At 42.4% G+C, this 21,447-nt stretch overlaps 1 protein-coding gene and 1 long non-coding RNA gene across 3 annotated transcripts in view; one reads left to right on the forward strand and one right to left on the reverse strand.

Annotated features, from left to right (window-relative positions):
• Positions 1-3,233: 3,233 nt before the first annotated feature.
• LOC309797288 lies at positions 3,234-7,838 on the forward strand. The gene is made up of 3 exons (XR_014292573.1): positions 3,234-3,292; positions 4,420-4,506; positions 6,214-7,838. It is a non-coding gene; the product is annotated as an uncharacterized lncRNA (long non-coding RNA).
• Positions 7,839-8,906: 1,068 nt separating this feature from the next.
• The window catches only part of VSIG4 (V-set and immunoglobulin domain containing 4), a 28,392-nt gene continuing 15,851 nt past the window's right edge, over positions 8,907-21,447 (reverse strand). Inside the window, exons 4-8 of one of the 2 annotated variants that reach the window (XM_082609390.1) lie at positions 13,075-13,137; positions 12,416-12,493; positions 11,983-12,087; positions 9,955-9,976; positions 8,907-9,615 (exon numbers count right to left, since the gene is read on the reverse strand). In XM_082609390.1, the coding sequence (XP_082465516.1) occupies positions 9,378-9,615; positions 9,955-9,976; positions 11,983-12,087; positions 12,416-12,493; positions 13,075-13,137 (506 nt within the window). In that variant the 3' untranslated portion in view covers positions 8,907-9,377. Of the gene's footprint in view, positions 9,658-9,954; positions 9,977-11,978; positions 12,088-12,415; positions 12,494-13,074; positions 13,138-21,447 lie in introns of both variants that reach the window. The other variant, XM_082609391.1, reaches the window with a different exon arrangement.

Below are 21,447 nucleotides of genomic sequence, written 5' to 3' on the forward strand. Positions count from 1 at the left end.
GAAGGTGAGGTAAGCTAAGGAATGTGGGGATCTTGGGCTCTTTCATTTGCTTATGCACTGATGCATTCACTTATTCACCTCACAGTTCTGGGGCAACTATTTCATCCTTGGCCCTGTGAAGAAAGGTATGGATCAGACACAGTCCTATTTTGGGCAGTTCTTAGCCTTTTGGGAGAGACAGACACATAAATGCAGTGTGGAGAGGTTTTTGAGATTAGAGGCAGGCAAAGCCAGGAGCCATTAATTTTGTCAGGAAAGGGGTGGTCAGAGAAAGCTTTCTAGAGACAGTGAGCATCATTAATTTATCTCCCCATCTTTTAAAATCTAGCTAAAATCCTACTTTTCTAAGAACCTTTCTAATCACCACCACTTCCTCACCCTCTGCCCTGGAAGTATCATGTCTTTCTTACCCACTCTTCTGATAGCACTTTATACTTTCATTAAATCACTTGTCTCACACTGTAGAGATATATATTTCCTTGGGTGCATGCCTGAATCCCTCTCCCCTCTAGCCTGACAATCCCTCAGTATGATGTGGTGACTGATGCTCAGACAGGCTGTGCATGATTTTTCAGGGGCGTATAGTTAATGTTACAGAGGTTGGTCTATAACCCAGGGACTATAACACAGGATCCAAGACACAGGGACTCTGACTCAAAATTCAGTGTTTTTTTTCATTCCAGCACTGAGTGAATAAGTGCATGTATCTACAGTGTGGGACCCCCACACTGTCTGCCTGCTCCCCCTATCCAACTCTCTTCTCCCTCATCCCGCCTCTTAAGCATGGTCAAGCCAAAGAGCATCCAAAATGGAAGAACTCTATGTCTTTTGGTTGGACAACAGACCTAAAGGAAAAGTCCCATTTGTGCTGTTGCTGCAAATTGGCCCTTCCAAACATGCTTTGTGTTTGTGAGGTAAAGAGGAGCTCTGAGGAGCCCCATGCCATTTTCTTTAATTCAGATCTTTTGCATAGTAGGCTTGATTTGTAGATCCTCCTGGCTCCTAATGATTTTTTTTTTAATTTGGGTATAGTTGTTTTACAGTGTTGTGTTAGTTTCTACTGTACAGCGAAGCGAAGTAGAGTTCCCTGTGCTATTCAGCAGGTTCTTATTAGTTATCTATTTTATACATATTACTGTATATATGTCAATCCCACCCTAATGTTTTTTTTTTATGGATCTACTATGAAGCTCAAGTTGGCCAGCATTAATTACTACTTTAATTGAAGACATTGGTTCCAGAGGGCCCCTGTTAAAAAGCTAGGAGAGTACCTTAACTGATAAGTGAGAAAAAAAACTGAGTGGGTAGCTGAACTTAATCTCTAGGATATGAGTAGGGAGGAAGGGTCCCTCCCTAGAAAAGTGCCCACAGGACAACCCTGACTCCACCACAAGCTTTAGTCAGAAACCAAAATAAAAGGAATTGAATCTTTCTAGAAGCCAGATCTGGGGAAACTGGTTTCAAGGACTAAGCCAATAAATTATTCTGGTAGAAGGACATTTTCTGCAGAGTAGTGTGAGTGTAAGTGAATCCCTATCCCAGGCTGTCCCCTAGAGCCTCTAGGTTCTGCATACACAGGAAAGACTATGGTCTTTCCTGTGTATGAGAGGGGCAAGGGTGAGAGAGGGGCAAGTATGGAAGTGGTTATAAAGGAACCAGGGAATGTTTGAGTTGGAGAGGCCACCAAGATCAGCTAGTTCAACCTCTGTTGGTTAAATGGGAAACTAAGACTAAGGGAGGGAACAGAGCTGACAGATCTGGGAGTAGGACACCAAACTCCTGGCTCCCAGGATGTGGTTTTTTCTCTGGAACCTGAATTTATATGACTGTATGTAGCTTGGATAGATTGTTCACTGAGGCTTGAGTACTGCCAAGGGTTCTATTTCTTCTATGTAGACTAAGGACTGAGACTTGGGCACTGCAATCATTGAAGGTGATCCTGTAAGTATACCCTGAAAGCATTGCAAGAATTGTCTCTCCCACCTACCATATCATCAGGATTCATGATGTAGAACACTGCATAATGGGAATCCAAAGTCTTCCTGGCTGTGAATGGGGACTGCCCAAGGATTGCAAACATAAGGCTCTAGGAAGTCATTCACTTTCTTCTCATAATTGTCATGTCCCTCATGAAGCCTAAAGGTCACAGTTGAACTTAAGTGTCTGACACTATCTTTTCCTTCTCAAGGTCAACCACTTTCTTCATAACCAACGTAGGAGAGTAGAAAAAGCCTAACATTTTGAGTCAGAAAGACCTGAGTACAAATTCTGCCTTCTCCATTATTTCCTAGTTTTGTGTCCTTAGGCAAGCCACTTTACTTCTATGTGTCTCAGTTTCCTCTCCTATAAATAGGAATAATGATAATACCATACTAGATGGTTGTTGATTAAATGAGATAACACATGTAAAACACATAATAAATACTTTCATAGGTGTGAATTTTCTTTTTTCTTTCTGTCTGTAAGCTCCTTGGATGCCAGAATGTGACCTGTGGGCAGAGCTGTGCTAGCAGGCTCAGCTTCATAAGCATGTGACCTGTAAATTTTCACAAGGGCCTCATGCTTAGAAAGACCCCAAACTTAGCTTAATGTTCTGTTGTTGCCATCTTGAATTTTTAATTTCTTTTTTACAAAGGGCCCTTCCTTTTCATTTTTCACTGGGCCCTGCTAATTATGTTTGTGTGCCAGGGGAGATAAAATGGGTGTTTCAGGACCAGGAGGCATTCTGACAGGATGAGAGAACACATGATTTGGAGTTGACAGAAATGAATTCAAATTCTAGGTATACCACTAATTTGCTTTTTGATATCAGGCATTTCCTTTTATCCCTCAGGGGGTCAGTTTCTCAATTTTGACAATGGGGATTTTTATTTGATAATGTCTCAGCTTTGACATTCCAGGACTCCTTCAGTAAATCTGGGGAAACCTCCCTGGCCATAGGTCGAGCCTAGAGCAGCCAGGGCTTTCTGCTCAGACTCTCTGCAGCTTGGGGAGTTAGTATCTGTTGGAGTTCAGCTGGAAGTGGGTGAGGACATGGCAGTGAGGACTGTTGCTGCAGTAGGAGACCCTTTCACAACGGCACTCTTTTGTCATTTTGCACCCAGATTTCCGTTGGCTAACCTCAGCCTTATCTTCCTCATTTCTGTTTCCTCTTGAAGACACCAAGGGCCCTTCAAAACATAGGACCTTCCTGCTCACAGCATAAAGCCCAGTTCCCTCTGGCCTCTGCAGGTTGACTCATCACCAGGGAACCTATGCCTCCTACAAGATGAAGGCACCACTCCAGTAACAGGTATAGTATCAACTTGTCCTCTCTGCTTGGATTCCCAAACTGGGGCAGTGTCCATGGCTACCAAATATGGCCCAAGCCATATCTGCTCATCCCATTCTCCTTGGACCCTTTTCAGGAATTCTGGAGCAAGGGTGGGGGAGAAGAAGTATCCCATTGGTACCCTTCTGTCCTGGAGTTTATAATGATGAGAAAGGAAGATGACATTTCCTCTCCAAACAGGCTGTTTAGGGGACAACCAAATGGAAGTGAGATGTTCTCTGGAACCAGGATGAGGATATTTGAATAGTGGTCCTGGTTTTGCCATTTACTCATTGTGTATCTTTGAACAAGTCCTTTCTCCATTCTAGGACTCATATTTTTGACCTCTTCTGCAAAGAAGAAGAGGGGAATGATTAGATGGACAGTGTCTAGAGACTCTTTTAGTTTTTATATCCCTTATTTTGATAGTTTTTAGCCCTCTGTTGAGAAAGGACATGAGAGTGATGCTGAGTAAATATCTCTGGGTGGGGCTGAGCAGGAGGTTGAACTATGCCTGAAAAAAGTCCATACTGCTTCCAGTATGAGGGACCCAACTGGGTCAGTTGCAGGGCAGGTCTTACTGCTTGGCGTGTTAGCCCTCCCAGGGTAGACAGGGAGCAAATGATATTTTATGTAGTATAACAGACCAAGAGAAAACTTTCAGAGACCCTCAGTATCACTCCATGTAGATATCCATCTTTTCTTCCTATGGGTCTGGCCAGCCTTTCTCAGCTGAACCTGCTTTCCTTATATACACTCTGTTGGAGAGGCATGGACTAAAACATCAAATGTGGAAATAAAACCAATATAGTTTCAGCTCAGCCACTGCCTCTTTCCATTAATACTGGGGCAAAATTGTCTATAAGGCTCTTAAACTTCATGTACTAAGAAATAATCTTTAACCTTCTCATACCTGTCTTCCTTTTTGATGAAGTCAGAAAGGGCATTCAGGAGGCTGTGGACATTTTCAGTTTATCCAGGTCTTCTCACAGAAGCTGGTAGCCAGTAAGGATGATGATAGAAGAAAGGCATCAGTCCAGTTCTCTCTCTCCTACTACCCTGAACTCAAACTCTATTAATCAGCTTCCTTGATTGGCTTCCACTCACAGCTCCAGGGACTGAGCCAAGGTGCCTGTGAGCTCCTATATGAGAGTCTCTGGAAAGCTCACCAAACACTTTCCTGACAACTTTGCCAGGTAAGTCTTCTTGTCCCCATTTCAAGAGAAGACAACTGAAGCTCAAAGGACAACTGAAGACTAAAAGAAAACTTTCCCAAAGCCATGATTGGCTAATTAGTGCCCAAAGCAGCATTAGAATCTAAGTTTGTCTGATTCTTTCCACCATTCTATATCTGGTGACCAAGATTGTTGCTTTGGCTGAAAAAGGCACACTTCTGGGTGGCTTGGAATGGCTTGGGTAAGTAGAGAGGGAAATGAGGGGATGGGAAATATCATTTAGAGCTTTAGGTTTGAAGTCACTCTCAGATATCAAATTGGAGGAGCATGTCACCTGCTTACCAACATACATTTACCTGAAAGAGTTAAGTGTTTTTCTTTTTTAATGCACTATGATTTTTTGCTAAAAGACAAGTCCCTCTGCCTTGTCTTAGCTGGGATAAGGCTTTCTGGCCTCAATGGGGCAGTTTTATGTTCCTTGGAATGTTTGCCTCTTTTCATGCCAGTATATAATATAAGCCAGCTACTTTCTCACAGATCAACTACCACATCTGGGAAAGGGAGGAATTTAACACGGACTACCTGGAATTTTTAGCAACAGTATCTGGGTATTGCCAAGTGAATTCTCTCAGAAGTTCCAGGCCTGATCATGCTCCTGGCAGCTTCTTTATTTCTCTGATGGCTGTGGGATGAATGATCCCAGTACCTCACTGCCAAGTCCACTGCCTATATTTTGCCTTCCTTTTTGATGTGTCTCCCTTTTCCCAGAGAGATATACAGAGCATGGAGGTAAAAGGACCAGTGAGGAAAACTGGAGGGCACAATGGGGTGACATAGGGCACAGCCCCAAACTGTGTACAACTTGTATGATCTTTAGCAACTCTCATCCTCAGTGTGAGCCTTCATTTCCTCATTTATAACATGAGTAGGTGAAACTAGATGAAGGTCCTTTTATAACTGCCATTCTTGAGTCCTGATTGGTTAAGTGCATCATGTTAGGCAAGGCTGAGACCATAAGAAATTCCTGTTTCATTGTCCTGACCCTGTTAAGTCAGTGGTCAATGGCCCTTGCTTTCCTTGTGGTAGTTCAACCACCTTTTTTTAATTTTCTTTGGAGTATTTGTTATGTATCAAATACTGACCTAAGGGCTTTACATACATTATTTCATGTCATTCTCACAATAACTTATTAGGTAAGTACTGTACTTACACCCATTTTGTGGATGTGGAAAACTAGAACTCAAAGAGATAAAATGATTTATCCAAGATTTCTCAGCTACTCAGTGGAAGAGCCAGAATTCATGCCCGTGCTTAACCTCAAATCCTATGCCCATAGTCATAACACTGTGAGAACATAGACTGAGAGAGTTGGGAAGGTGGGACATGGGCATTGACTCTGGGACCTTGTCCTTTCCTGAGGTCAGGGAGGCAGGACAATGACCAAATTGTACATTCTCTGCTGGATAGAGAATCTCACTGAAGCTCCAGACCCCTAGAAATGTCATAGCTATAGGACTCAGGCCTGAGGACCCCTCCAGCTGAGCACTGGGGCTTCACCTGCAGTATCAAGTGGGCCTTTCTTATATACCCTAAGGATGCCTCTTCTGGTTAGAAGCCTTATTACCTATTTTGTTCACTTCCTTATTCTGGTGCTTCAGCTAGTCCCTATAGCCTCTGCAGTTTCCCTGGTGCTCAGGGTGTGACTCCTTTCTCTTTCTTTCCCTCCAGGGCCATATCTCCCAGGAAGATCTTGCCTCCCCACTGAAGCCCCTGGCCCAGCCTCCTGCAGTGCCACGCTCCGTGTATTTGACAAGCTGAGTTAGACACTCCGTGTAGTAGAGTGTCAGTTTGTCAAATACCCCAAGTGCGGCATATGCCTAGCAGCTCCAGGCCAGGACAGTTGAAATACAGCAGATAGACTGACAGCTGGATGCAAGAACACACACCAAATACCAACTAAGCTCTCAGAAGTTATTTTTGGTGACTTTGAGGGAATTAAAGCATTGTACCTGAGGGGGTCGTGGGGAAAATGAAGCAGCTCTGCTATACACAGTGGGAGCCCTAGGGGGATACAATAGTCTTGAAAAGGCATATGGGCCCCAGGGATGGCAGTACTCCTTTATTCATTCCTTTCTTCCTTCACATTCCCCTCCCAGAGTCCCCTAGCAAGGACATCTGAATTCTCACACAAGCATCATCACAGGGCTTAGACACCTAGTTTCTGGACACTTAACCTGGGCTTCTAAACACACTTTGACCTTACCTATCTCTCTCATTTTCTTCATGATTTTTCTCCTCCTGGGAACACCTTCTTCATTTCTCTCTTGTTATCCAATTCTTTCCCATACTTCTTGGCCCAGCCAAAGTCCAGTCTCTCCAAGGCTTTTTGAAAATCAACCTATACTCTTTCCTTCTTCATTCTCAAAGCACTCCTTGCCTGGGTGCTTGTATGTACCCTTTTATCCCCTACTGCCAAATGGTACATATTGAATTGTTAGTGGACTTTTACAGGGGATATTTTTGAATTCCCCACTAGATTGTGAGCTCGTAGAGAACAATACTCTTTCCTTAATTGTTGTCTCCCCATTCCATCCCTACTCCAGCCCCAGAACAGTACTCAGGTAACAGAAAATACTTAATAACTGTTTATTGGTTGATAGACTTTCCACTAGTCTATTAGTTTTGGGCCTCTGGGCCAAATGCTACCAAGGAATTTTGTAAGAAAGCAATTAAACTTTGGTCACTGAAGTGCTATAGGGTGTGTGAGGTAATTGCCAACATGGAGGGTTTTTCTTCCTGAGAAATAGGGTCAAGAGTCAGAGGAGGAGGACAAAAATGTAGACTCAGAGGGCAAGTAAGTTTTGGAATTACTTGGTAACAAAAAAGTTATACAGATGCTTTATTGCAGGATTTTTCAGAGACTTTAATATTGTAATGTTCCATTGGAAATCTCCAAGAGAGGGCCATAGAATGAAGCATTTCCCATGCTTATCTGATCATGGAAACTTTTTTTCTATGAGCCATTTCCTGGGTCGAGTGTTCCATGGAACAAAATTTGAGAAATTGCCTTAGAGGAACTTCATGTCTTTCCTCTCTTCTGGAGATCCTGTCTTTTTACTCCTCTACTTTTCTCCACCCAGCTACCTGCCTAAGACAGGTCCTGTGTTATTATACCATTTTTGTTTAGCCTATCCTGCATATTTGGGCTAGCCTTATACTTAGGACTTTCTCACTGGCTTGTCTTGTATGAAAAAGATTATCAGGTTTTAGGCAGAGATGATCTCTAGAAGTTTCCTACTGCAATAAATATATGCTCCTAGGTCTGTAATTTTATCTTGTTTTATCTTGTTATCTTGTGGCATTTAATAAACTTGCAGTATCAGTGTTAACCTGCATCATAGAAAGAGTTTAGAAGTTTACCTTCATTTTTTTTCTACTCTGGAACAATTTATGTAGCCAAAACAAAAGGCATATGGGTCCCAGGGATGGATGTGCTCCTTGATTCATTACTTTCGTTCCTTCCTGTAAAGCGAAGGACTCTTTGTTCACTTTTATGTAGACTCTTTGTTCACTTTTATGTATGATTTTGACTTCTGTAATCAATTCATAGGGGAGCAGCTGCTGGTTAAACCTGAGCTGACCTTGGAATTGCATTGTAACCAAAAGTGGCACATGTCAGCTTCCATAAAGGGTGAAGAAGTTGATTTGACGTGCATTACCTGAGGGAAAGGAAACAGTGTTGAACTGACCCAGAGCAATTCCTCTCTGAGGAGACTTATTTAAAGGTGTATTGTGTGTGCACATATACAGACAAATAAACACACACACACACATGCACACACACACACACACTCACACTCCTATTGCCTATTCCTGTTTGAGAAGAGAGACTTCCCTGCTCTGACCTCTACCCCACATTGTAAGAAGGGGCCAAGAGGTAAAGACGATGTATGAATAATACAACTACTCCAAAGATTTTAGGATTCTAGGAGGTGGAGATCCTTGAGGGTGATGCATTCATACTTTGGAAAAAGGGAGAGCTCTTTATCTCTGCACCCACAGTCCGCTGAGACAGAAGAAAGACTTCTTCTTTTTTAGGTTTCCAATTGACCTGAGAAGGGTCACCCAGGTAGAGCTGGCAGGATGATTCAAAAGGGAATAGAAAGCAGTTGAGTACTGTTTTACCAAATATTCATTGTGTTCCAGTGAGCTCATTGCTGAAATGAGGTAAGGGTAGCATGGGTGGGAAGGAGGAAAAAACAAAAAAACAAAGGTGCTATCCATACTCCCAGGGCCCCAACCATCTCAACTAGTCTCACTTTAATCACTCTTGGTAGGTCCTTGAGAGAGGACCAATATGACCAAAGTTGCTGTTATGTTTAGATATTTATTGAGCATCAGAAGAATACCAAAGCACTAGACTCACAGTACAGGAGCAGAACTAAACCCTGGTCTGTTACATGACAATCTCAATTAAAAGCTATCTGGCACTATAGAAGGGGAAGTGATCCTAAACCTAACTGGTTCCCTGAGCTGCCAGAGCTGAGCCTCCCTCTGGTCATTCAGTGGTAAGAGGCCAAAGTTGAGTGGTGTCTGGAAGCATGATGACCAAGTCTTAGTGCTATAGGCACTTCCCTCTGGTGTTTGGAACAAAGCAATGGAAGCTCCAGGCAGGGATACTAGAAGGGCCTAAGGCATGACCCAGCAGCAGGCTTGCTTGAGGTGCATATGGTAACTTCTTAGGCAAAGCCATTCACTCTTAGCAACCCCAACGTTGGCAAGGAAGACACTTTGGACTATCTAGGAATAAAGATAGCAGGGAAAGGGGCCATGTGGAATGCTAGGGATGAATAGGCAATTATGTCAACAGACCTTGGCCCAGTAGGACATTTTTAGCAGCTGCTCTTGCCCTTGGTGACCAGAAGCTCATAATCTGGGGGAACCGTGTGCAGCAGGCGAGAGTAGTCACCGTTGATCTGGGCGATGATCTGGTACTCCTGGCCCAGGCAAGGCTCATCAGAGTAGTCGTTGTCCAGTGTCTGGGAAGCTGGCTCTTCACTGGAACAGCCACTTGTGAAGATGGTCACCCTCATGGTTTCACCAGAGTCACTGGCCTCCCCGGCATGCACCCTGTGGTCCAAGAGCCCACCACCCATGAGAAGAAACTTGAATCTGGTACCCTGGTTTCCTACTTTTCTGCCACAATTCTTGCCAACTGACCCTCAGGCACTTGCCACCCAGGGATTCTGGGAATGGAGGGCTAGAGGACCTGAATTATTTTGTGTGTTCACTGGGCCAGGACAGTACCACAGAAGATGCTTCAGAGAGGGAAGAAAGTTGTGCCCTGACCCTGAAGGCCTCTGAGCTTAAGATTGGGTCTGTGCCAAACCCCCTTTCCTCTATGCCAGTGGCGAACAAAACTGAGGGCAAAGAATGGGTCAGAAGATAGAAGAGGAGAGGTTATCTTACCTGACCACTTCATAGACATGCTCTAGAAAAAAAGGAAGAATCAGGTCAGAAGTCTCCATGGGGAGTAAGGGCCAAGCATGGGTACTTGTCAAAAGGGAAGGGAAGGGGACAGAAAGGGGGATCTCAATATGTCTCAGCCTTCCAACAAATAGGATCTGTTGGGAAGGTGAGTTGAAATACAGGGATGCAGATTTATCAGGGAAATGAAAAGGAAGCACACTTTATCACTGTCATCTTTGACATACTCTGACTCTGGACATTGGGATGGAGCAGTTGCTTGGTATGGTGGGGGGAGGGACACTGGAACTGGATCCACTCTCCACCCAGGAATCTTGCCAAAGATCCCCAGGGAGTCCTTGTGAGAAACTTGACAGCCATCCAGAGCCCAGGTAAAAAGGTCTAAATTAGTCTGATGTCCGGGACTTTGGCTTGAGCCATTCCCAAATTCACTTATCCCCACCCTGCACCCAGGAAAGATCCTGGAATAACTCACCATTGCCCCCTAGTGTCAGTGGAGGAGAAGTATCTACATTCCATGCAGGCTTAAAGGCTCTAGCCTAGTACTAAAATGGATATCTCTTGGTACTGCCCTCTAGGAGCTTGTAATATTTCAGAGATGCAACAGGGAATGCATACATTAAACTACAACAAAGCAAACACGGCATGCTGCAGCAATTTTGCTTTGTGATAGAACCCTGTATTTCCATGTCTTACCTCCCCAGTTGGCCTGGCAGCTCCTATACTGTAGGGTCTTTTTCATTTTTATATGCCTAATGCATGGTACATAGTGGGCACTAAATAACTACATGTTAAATTGGATTGATGCCCTAAGGCTGTCTCCCTTATAGAGAGGTAGAAAGCAGGAATTCTGGGAAGGCAATCCAGGAAGGGAAAATTATAAAGGCATGAGGTGTGTGGCCTATTTGCCTGCTTGACTCCAGTGTCTGGAAATGAAAATGAGTATAAAGGCATGGTGGGGATTGACAAGATAGGCAAGAGACACATTACCGAGGGCTTTGAATAGAATGCTACATTTTGACCTCTACCCCCTGAGTTATGAGGAGCCCTGGACTTTTTTTTTTTTTTTTTCGGTATGCGGGCCTCTCACTGCCATGGCCTCTCCCCTTGCAGAGCACAGGCTCCGGACGCACAGGCTCAGCGGCCATGGCTCACGGGCTGAGCTGCTTTGCGGCATGTGGGATCCTCCTGGACCGGGGCACGAACCCGGGTCCCCTGCATCGGCAGGCGGACTCTCAACCACTGCGCCGCCAGGGAAGCCCGGCCTCAATATTTTTTAGCGATTTTTAATGCAAGGCTTAGAGAAGAAAGTCCAAATTCCTTAACCTGTCATTCAAGACCTTCTATAATCAGGAATAAGCTTTCCTTTTTCCTTGTATTCCTCTATTGTTTGGCTACATGAATTTTCTTTATTGATGACTCCACTCACATTCATATTTCACCATTTTACCCGTTTACTCTTGTAGTTTCTCCTTCCTAGACTGTTGCTGCCTTTCAAATGATTTTCATCCTCCAAGGAATGGTCTAAGCCCCACCTCCTTCTGAAATCCCTTGCTAATTACTCTAGCCCTAACTGACTCTCCTGTCCTCTGGATCCTTTTAGCATTGATTGTCTTCTCCAGGTTTTGAGTCCATAGCCTTTATAGCTATGTATTGTTATTGATAAACTCCACGGTTCTACCTTGATTCCATTAATCAAATTGTAAGCAACTTGAGGTCAAGGACTGTGACTTCTCCTTCTCTTGCATCCTCATTAGAAAACCCATTACATAGATGCTGTACTCGGTTGGGTACCAAAGACTTGTGAATTAACTTTCATAAGTTGTATTCTCATTGTTGCCTTGCATGTCTGTCTCCATGGATCCCCTACCCTCACTTTCAAACTAGGCTAGGAGCCCTTTGAAGTGCCTAACATAGTGCTTGATACTGAGTTTATGCTCAACTATACTGTTAAATGAATGAATGAATGAATGAACGAGCAAGAGCCACCCAATCATACTTATCACTCACTCTGTTGGGATGTCTTCCGGCAGACCATGATGTAAGTCATGGTGGTGACCACAATACAGCAGAAGGAGATGATGAGAATTATGGCAAAGATAGGCAAGCCATTTCCTAGGAGGTAAAACAAGACCAAGTGGTATCTGGTTGAAAACGAGTCTAGCAACTCCAAGGATCAGTCCAGACCAGCTCACACTTCTTTCTTTTCCATCTTCTCCTAAATTTCTTAGCTAGCCAGAGAGACAAACAAAACCCTAGGCCCATGAGAAAGACTTGAGAGAAGCTAGAGACTCCACGTATAAACAAGTTATTTCAAACCCACTGGTTGATGGCTGATTGGCCTGGGCATTTGAATGACATAGAACATTGTATATAGTGGAAAGTTTCAGTTACAAAGTTCACAGCCAAAAGGGAAGGCTAGTAGACTTAACATTGCCCTTACCTGGCCCAGCACTTGTCTTTCCAATGTAGCCATCCACTTCAGTGGTCCAGCCCTGGGATGAGTTCACTGTGGATGTTGCTATGACAACAAGTGTGTTAGGGTTAGAGACCTCTCTTCCAGAAAGGAACTGTGAGGTGGAAGGTGGCTGCAAAGTCTGAAGTCCTTCTGTGGGTATCTGTGCTAAGCTTTCTGCAATTCCTGGCCATGTCATTGACCACTATTACCATAAAGTGAGGTATCTTAGTTTTTCACTGTTTATCATGGGAAGAAGGCCAACAGAGGGGGGACAATATACCTAAAGTCCTATAGCAAGTCAGACTAGGAGCAAAGCAGAAGTCACAGTTTTCTCTTTTCTCACTTTTCCCATGGGATTATTCAAATTCTCTCCTTCCTTTTGCCTCAGACATTTTCCCAAAGAAGAATATATATATATATATATATATATATATATATATATATATATATATATATATATATTCATGATTCCACTTCATCATGACCTTTAAGTCTTTCTTATTTCCATTTCTTTAGTACTAACTTCCTTCTGGAGAACACAATGACCTCTTATTACCCATCTAATGGCATTGGGCCTCCTCCCTTGTCTTCTATGAAGCCATTTCAGACCTTTCCTACTCCCACAGAACCCTAGTAAAACTCACCTTCGAAGGGGGATTGCATGGTTGGAGATGCCTTAGTCTTGGTCTCGAGTGGCTTTGAGGAATCTGCAAGGAAAAGGGAGTCCATTCAAGGGCCCTGGCACCTTTGAGTGAACAGTTGAATGCCTTAGGGAAAATGGGAAGTAAGTAAGGGCCAGTCAGGTCCTTAATTAATCTGGATGGGAAAAACATTTTGTTTTAACTAACTTCTGATTGAAATTTAGCTATTCATTCTCTTGAGAGGGTCTTAGAAGGATTACAAAGAAGGTAGCTGTGGTGATGTCAGTAAAAATGGTAGAGTAATGACCTCCAAATATTCACTTCTTCACAAAAGCAATGAAATAACTGACAAAAAAAGTTCATAACTTTTTTCTTTCAGATTTGGGGAAATTAGCCAAAGGTTTGCATCAACCCAAGTAGCATTTATGGAAGAAAAACACCCCAGTCATGTTAAGAACAGCGAGCTCTGTGGCATTTTAACTTACAACAGCCGTATCACCCTGCCCCAGGCCAGTAGTAGCCTTGAAAATAAACCCCATTCTAGGTGCTGTAGTGGACAGAGCAGATTTAATTTCCAAACAATTGTCATTATTTGACCTGTGTGGTGGTTCCCTGAAAGACCTGACTCAAAAGGCTTATATTTATTGGTCACCCAGTGCTAAAACCCTCCCCAGGGAAGGGATGTATTTGTCACACAGCTGCCTGAGGCAAGAGATAATAGTTGAGGTAAACAAGAAACTAACCAAAAAACTTAAAAGAAAAAAACATAATTAGATGTTCATAGAGACACTGAAAATCTCTGACACATTTTTGGTAATCTAGAAGACCACAGCCATGCCTACGGTTTTGTGCATGCTCAGGAAAGACATGAGAACATCATAAGTTCTTTCCTCTGGCTAGCCTTGAGGCTCTGCATTAGCAGGAAGTGAAGGCTGCCGCACAGTTATAAACTTCCTGGGTAAGTGTCGAAGACATAGTTCAAAAGGCAACAGAGCCCTGGGAGTTTCAGTGGTTCTAAGTATTTAAGGAGATATCTATCCAATCAGTAGCTGACCACTAAGCTACCAAGCAGAGACTTCAGTGGCAATCCCTGACAAAGAATACAAGAGACTACTGTAAATTATCTCAGAAAAGTTACTGAACAAACAAACAGCAACTAATACAATAAGCAGTGCCGAAAATAAGCCCTGGAGAGAGAAAGGGAGAGACAGATTTCTAGATTTGCCACATTATATTATTTAAAAAGTCAAATGTTCAACAAAAATACAAGATATGCAAAGAAACTAGAAAGTAAAGCTCATAAACATATAAAAAAACAATGAATACAAACCATCCCTGAGGAAGCAGAGATACTGGACTTACTAGACAAAGGCTTTAAATCAACTAAATTTGTTTAAAAATAAATAAACCAAAGGAAAGACTGTGCAAAAATCTAAAAGAATGAGGACAATTCAAGCCAAATAACGAATATCAATAAAGAGACAGAATTTATAAAACAGGAACCAACTAGAAATACTGGAGTTGAAAAGTACAATAACTGAAAGGATAAAAATCACTGAAAAGAAGAAAAATTCACTAAAGCAGATTTAAGCAGGCAGAAGAATAATCAGTAAAGTTGATAACAATTGAAATTAGCCAGTTAGAGAAACAGAAAGGAAAGTGAATGAAGAAAAATGAGTAGCACCTCAGAGGTCTGTGGGACACCTTCAAGTGTACCAACATACACATTATGGGAGTTGTAGAAGCAGAGGATAGAAAAGGGTAGACAAAATATTTTAAGATATAATGTCAAAAAACTTTCCAATTTGATGGAAAGCAGTCTGCAAATACAAGAAGCTCAATGAACTCCAAGTAGGGAAATATTTTTTAAATTCACACCTAGATACATACTCAAAAGCCAAAGCCAAAGAGAAAATTTTGAAAGCAGCAAGAGAGAAGCAACTCATCATGTACAAGAGATTCTCAATAAGACTAATGGCTGAGATCATTAAATTCCTAGAAGAAAACAAGCAGGACACTCTTTGACATAAACCATGGCAGTATTATTTTAGATCTGTCTCCCAAAGCAAAGAAAGCAAAAATAAACAAAAGGGAACTAATTAAACTTAAAGGCTTTTGCACAGCTAAGGAATCCATCAACAAAACAAAAAGACTGCCTACTGAATGGGAGAAAATATATGCATAATATGAATGATAAAGGGTTAATACCAAAAATATATAAATATCTCATATAACTCCATATCAAAAGAATAAATAAAAACAAATAACCCATTTGTTTATTTTTGTTTTTATTTCCCTTTCTCTAGGAGGTGGGTCAAAAAGGATCTTGTTGTGATTTATGTCATAGAGTGTTCTGCCTATGTTTTCCTCTAAGAGTTTGATGGTGTCTGTCCTTACATTTAGGTCTTTAATCCATTTTGAGTTTATTTTTGTGTATGGTGTTAGGGAGTGTTCTAATTTCATTCTTTTACATGTAGCGGTCCAGTTTTACCAGCACCACTTATTGAAGAGGCTATCTTTTCTCCACTGCATATTCTTGCTTCCTTTATCAAAGATAAGGTGACCATATGTGCGTGGGTTTATCTCTGGGTTTTCTATCCTGTTCCACTGATCTATATTTCTGTTTCTGAGCCAGTGCCATACAGTCTTGATTACTGTAGCTTTGTAGTATAGTCTGAAGTCCGGGAGCTTGATTCCTCCAGATCCGTTTCTCTTTCCCAAGATTGCTTTGGCTCTTCAGGGTCTTCTGTGTTTCCATACAAATTGTGAAATTTTTTGTTCTAGTTCTGTGAAAAATGCCATTGGTAGATTGACAGGGATTGCACTGAATCTGTAGATTGCTTTGCGTAGTAGAGTCATTTTCACAATGTTGATTCTTCCAATCCAAGAACATGGTATATCTCTCCATCTCTTTGTATCATCTTTAATTTCTTTCATCAGTGTCTTATAATTTTCTGCACACAGTTTTTTTGTCTCCTTTGGTAGGTTTATTCCTAGATATTTTATTCTTTTTGTTGCAATGGAAATAAAAACAAAAATAGAGAAATGGGACCTAATGAAACTTAAAAGCTTTTGCACAGCATAGGAAACTGTAAACAAGAGGAAATGACAACCCTCAGAATGGGAGAAAATATTTGCAAATGAAGCAACTGACAAAGGATTAGTCTCCAAAATTTACAAGCAGCTCATGCAGCTCAATAACAAAAAAACAAACAAACAAATCCAAAAATGGGCAGAAGACCTAAATAGACATATCTCCAAAGAAGATATACAGATTGCCAACAGACACATGAAAGAATGCTCAACATCATTAATCATGAGAGAAATGCAAATCAAAGCTACAATGAGATATCACCTCACAGCAGTCATAATGGCTATCATCAAAAAATCTACAAACAATAAATGCTGGAGAGGGTGTGGAGAAAAGTGAACCCTCTTGCACTGTTGGTGGGAATGTAAATTGATACAGCCACTATGGAGAACATTATGGAGGTTCCTGAAAAACTAAAAATAGAACTGCCATACGACCCAGCAATTCCACTCCTGGGCATGTACCCTGAGAAAACCATAATTCAAAAACAGTCATGTACCAAAATGTTCATTGCAGCTCTATTTACAATAACTAGGACATGGAAGAAACCTAAGTGTCCATCAACAGATGAATGGATAAAGAAAATGTGGCCCATATATACAATGGAATATTACTCATCCATAAAATGAACAAAACTGAGTTATTTGTAGTGAGGTGGATGGAGGTAGAGACTGTCATACAGGGTGAAGTAAGTCAGAAAGAGAAAAACAAATACCGTATGCTAACACATATATATGGAATCCAAAAAAAAATGGTCATGAAGAACCTAGGGGCATGACTGGAATAAAGATGCAGACCTACTAGAGAATGGACTTGAGGACATGGTGAGGGGGAAGGGTAAGCTGGGACAAAGTGATAGAGTGGCATGGACATATAAACACTACCAAACGTAAAGTAGATAGCTAGTGAGAAGCAGCTGCATAGCACAGGGAGATCAGCTCGGTGCTTTGTGACCACCTAGAGGGGTGGGATAGGGAGGGTGATAGGGAGGGAAATGCAAGAGGGGAGAGATATATGGACATATGTATATGTGTAACTGATTCACTTTGTTATAAAGCAGAAGCTAACACACCATTGTAAAGCAATTATACTCCAATAAAGATGTTTAAAAAAAGATACATGCACCCCAATGTTTATTGCAGCATCATTTACAATTGCCAAGACATGGAAAGAACCTAAGTGTCCATCAACACATAAATGGATTAAATAAGATGTGAGAAGAATGGAATGATATAGAAACAAAGTTTTTATATGCTGTTGAAATTAAGTTGGCATGAATTCAACCTAGATTGTAGTAAATTAAGAATTAATGGTGGGCTTCCCTGGTGGCACAGTGGTTGAGAGTCTGCCTGCTAATGCAGGGGACACGGGTTCGAGACCTGGTCTGGGAGGATCCCACATGCCACGGAGCAACTAGGCCCGTGAGCCACAGCTGCTGAGCCTGTGCATCTGGAGCCTGTGATCCACAAGAGAGGCCGCGACAGTGAGAGGCCCATGCACCGCGATGAAGAGTGGCCCCCGCTTGCCACAACTAGAGAAAGCCCTCGCACAGAAACGAAGACCCAACACAGCAAAAATAAAAATAAATTAATTTTAAAAAATAGGTGGGTGAAAAAATAAACAGGTGGGGTGGATCGGAAGATTCTCATCCCTCCCATCACCCTTCTTTAAAAAAACGGAGCTTTAGTGGAATAATTGGGAAGAAGGAAATCTTTAAAAAAAAAAGAATTAATGGTAATCCCCATAATAACCACCAAGAAAATAAACAAAAATATATGTGGAAGAAATAACAAAGGGACTACATAGTACATTATATTATATTTATTTACTACCAAAGACAGAAGTAATGAAGGAATAAAGGAATGAGAAAAGACAAGATATATAGCAAGCTGGCAGAGATAAACCCTACCGTACCAGCATTTACATTAAATATAAATAGCTTAAATTCTCAAATTTAGATACTGTCAGAATGGATAAGAAAACACAATTCAGCTACAAGCTATGTATATTTAGGATTCAAAAGACACAAATGGTTTGTAAGTAAAAGAATGGAAAAAATATGTCATGCAAATAATAACCAAAATAGAGCTGGGGTAGCTATACTAATATCAAACAAAATAGACTTAAAACGAAAAAGTGTTATTAGAGCAGGAGAATCACATTTTATAATTATAAAATGATCCATCGATCAAGAAGAACTACAATTATAAATATATATGCTCTTAACAACAGAGCCCCAAACACATGAATCAAACAGTGACTGAATTTTTAGGATAAATAGACAATTAAACAATAATAGCTTGAGATTTGAATACTACACTTTCAATTATGGAGAGAACAATTAGACAAAAGATGAATAAGAACATCAAAGAACTGAACAATACTGTTAACCAATGGCCCTAACAGACAGATACAGAACACTCTACAAAGCAATGGAATACACTTACTTTTCAAGTACGTATGGAACATTATCCAGAATAGACCATAAAATTAGTCTCAATAAACTTGAAACAATTTTAATAATGCATCACAATAAAATAAAATTAGAAACAAATAACAGAAGGAAATTAGGGAGATTCAAAAATATGTGGAGGAATAGCACTTCAAGATGGCAGAAGAGTAAGACGCGGAGATCACCTTCCTCCCCACGGATACACCAGAAATACAGCTACACGTGGAACAACTCCTACAGAACACCTACTGAATGCTGGCAGAAGACCCCAGACCTCCCAAAAGGCAAGAAACTCCCCACATACCTGGGTAGGGCAAAGCGGAGAGATCCCTACACAGAGGATCGGTGCCGAGCGGCACTCACCAGCCCGAGAGGCTTGTCTGCTCGCCCGCCGGGGCAGTCGGCACTGGGAGCTGAGGCGCGGGCTTCGGTCAGAGCGCAGGGAGAGGACTGGGGCAGGCGGCGAGAACTCAGCCTGAAGGGGGCTAATGTGCCACAGCTAGCCGGGAGGGAGTCCGGGAAAACTCTGGAGCTGCCGAAGAGGCAAGAGACTTTTTCTTCCCTCTTGGTTTCCTGGTGCGCGAGGAGAGGGGATTAAGAGCGCTGCTTAAAGGGGCTCCACGGACGGGCGCGAGTCGCGACTGAAAGCGCGGAGCCCAGTGACAGGCGTGGGACGCTGGGGCTGCTGCTGCCGCCGCCAAGAAGCCTGTGTGTGAGCGCAGGTCACTGCCCACACCGCCCTTCCGGGAGCCTGTGCAGCCCGCCACTGCCGGGGTCCCGGGATCCAGGGGCGGCTTCCCTGGGAGAACGCACGGCGCGCCTCGGGCTGGTGCAACGTCACGCCGACCTCTGCCGCTGCAGGCTCGCCCCGCACCCCGTGCCCCTCCCTCCCTCCCGGCCTGAGTGAGCCAGAGTCCCCGAAGAGGCTGCTCCTTTAACCCTGTCCTGTCTGAGTGAAGAACAGACGCCCTCCGGCGACCTACATGCAGAGGCGGGGCCAAATCCAAAGCTGAGACCCAGGAGCTGTGAGAACAAAGAAGAGAAAGGGAAACCTCTCCCAGCAGCCTCAGAAGCAGCGGATTAAAGCTCCACAATCAACTTGATGTACCCTGCATCTGTGGAATACATGAATAGACAACACATCATCCCAAATTGAGGAGCCCGGAGTCAGTGCTGTGCCTCTGAGGTGGGAGAGCCAACTTCAGGACACTGGTCCACAAGAGACCTCCCAGCTCCACATAATATCAAACGGCGAAAATCTTCCAGAGATCTCCATCTCAACACCAGCACCCAGCTTCACTCAACGACCAGCAAGCTACAGTGCTGGACACCCTAAGCCAAACAACTAGCAAGATAGGAACACAACGCCACCCATTAGCAGAGAGGTGGCCTAAAATCATAAAAAGTCCACAGACACCCCAAAACACACCACCAGACGTGGACCTGCCCACCAGAAAGACAAGATCCAGCCTCATCCACCAGAACACAGGCACTAGTCCCCTCTACCAGGAAGCCTACACATCCCACTAAACCAACCTTAGCCACTGGGGACAGACACCAAAAACAACAGGAACTACGAACCTGCAGCCTGCAAAAAGGAGACCCCAAACACAGTAACATAAGCAAAATGAGAAGACAGAAAAACACACAGCAGGAGAAGGAGCAAGATAAAAACCCACCAGACCTAACAAATGAAGAGGTAATAGGCACTCTACCTGAAAAAGAATTCAGAATAATGATGGTAAAGATGATCCAAGATTCTATTTCCCAGATCCAAAATCTTGGAAATAGAATAGACAAAATGCAAGAAACAGTTAACAAGGACCTAGAAGAACTAAAGATGAATCAAGCATCGATTAAAAACACAATAAATGAAATAAAAAATACTCTAGACGGGATCAATAGCAGAATAACTGAGGCAGAAGAACGGATAAGTGAGGTGGAAGATAAAATAGTGGAAATAACTGCTGCAGAGCAAAATAAAGAAAAAAGAATGAAAAGAACAGAGGACAGTCTCAGAGACCTCTGGGACAACATTAAACGCACCAACATTCGAATTATAGGGGTTCCAGAAGAAGAAGAAGAAAAGAAAGGGACTGAGAAAATATTTGAAGAGATTATAGTTGAAAACTTCCCTAATATGGGAAAGGAAATAGTTAATCAAGTCCAGGAGGCACAGAGAGTCCCATACAGAATAAATCCAAGGAGAAATACGCCAAGACACATATTAATCAAACTGTCAAAAATTAAACACAAAGAAATCATATTAAAAGCAGCAAGGCAAAAACAACAAATAACACACAAGGGAATCCCCATCAGGATAACAGCTGATCTCTCAGCAGAAACTCTACAAGCCAGAAGGGAGTGGCAGGACATAATTAAAGTGATGAAGGAGAAAAACCTGCAACCAAGATTACTCTACCCACCAAGGATCTCATTCAGATTTGATGGAGAAATTAAAACCTTTACAGACAAGCAAAAGCTGAGAGAGTTCAGCACCACCAAACCAGCTTTACAACAAATGCTAAAGGAACTTCTTTAGGCAAGAAACACAACAGAAGTAAAAGACCTACGATAACGAACCCAAAACAATTAAGAAAATGGGAACAGGAACATACATATCAATAATTACCTTAAATGTAAATGGACTAAATGCTCCCACCAAAAGACACAGATTGGCTGAATGGATACAAAAACAAGACCCATATATATGCTGTCTACAAGAGACCCACTTCAGACCTAGAGACACATACAGACTGAAAGTAAGGGGATGGAAAAAGATATTCCATGCAAATGGAAACCAAAAGAAAGCTGGAGTAGCAATTCTCATATC

The sequence above is a fragment of the Mesoplodon mirus genome (genome assembly GCF_964341445.2).
Source record: "Mesoplodon mirus genome assembly, chromosome: X".
NCBI lineage: Eukaryota > Metazoa > Chordata > Mammalia > Artiodactyla > Ziphiidae > Mesoplodon > Mesoplodon mirus.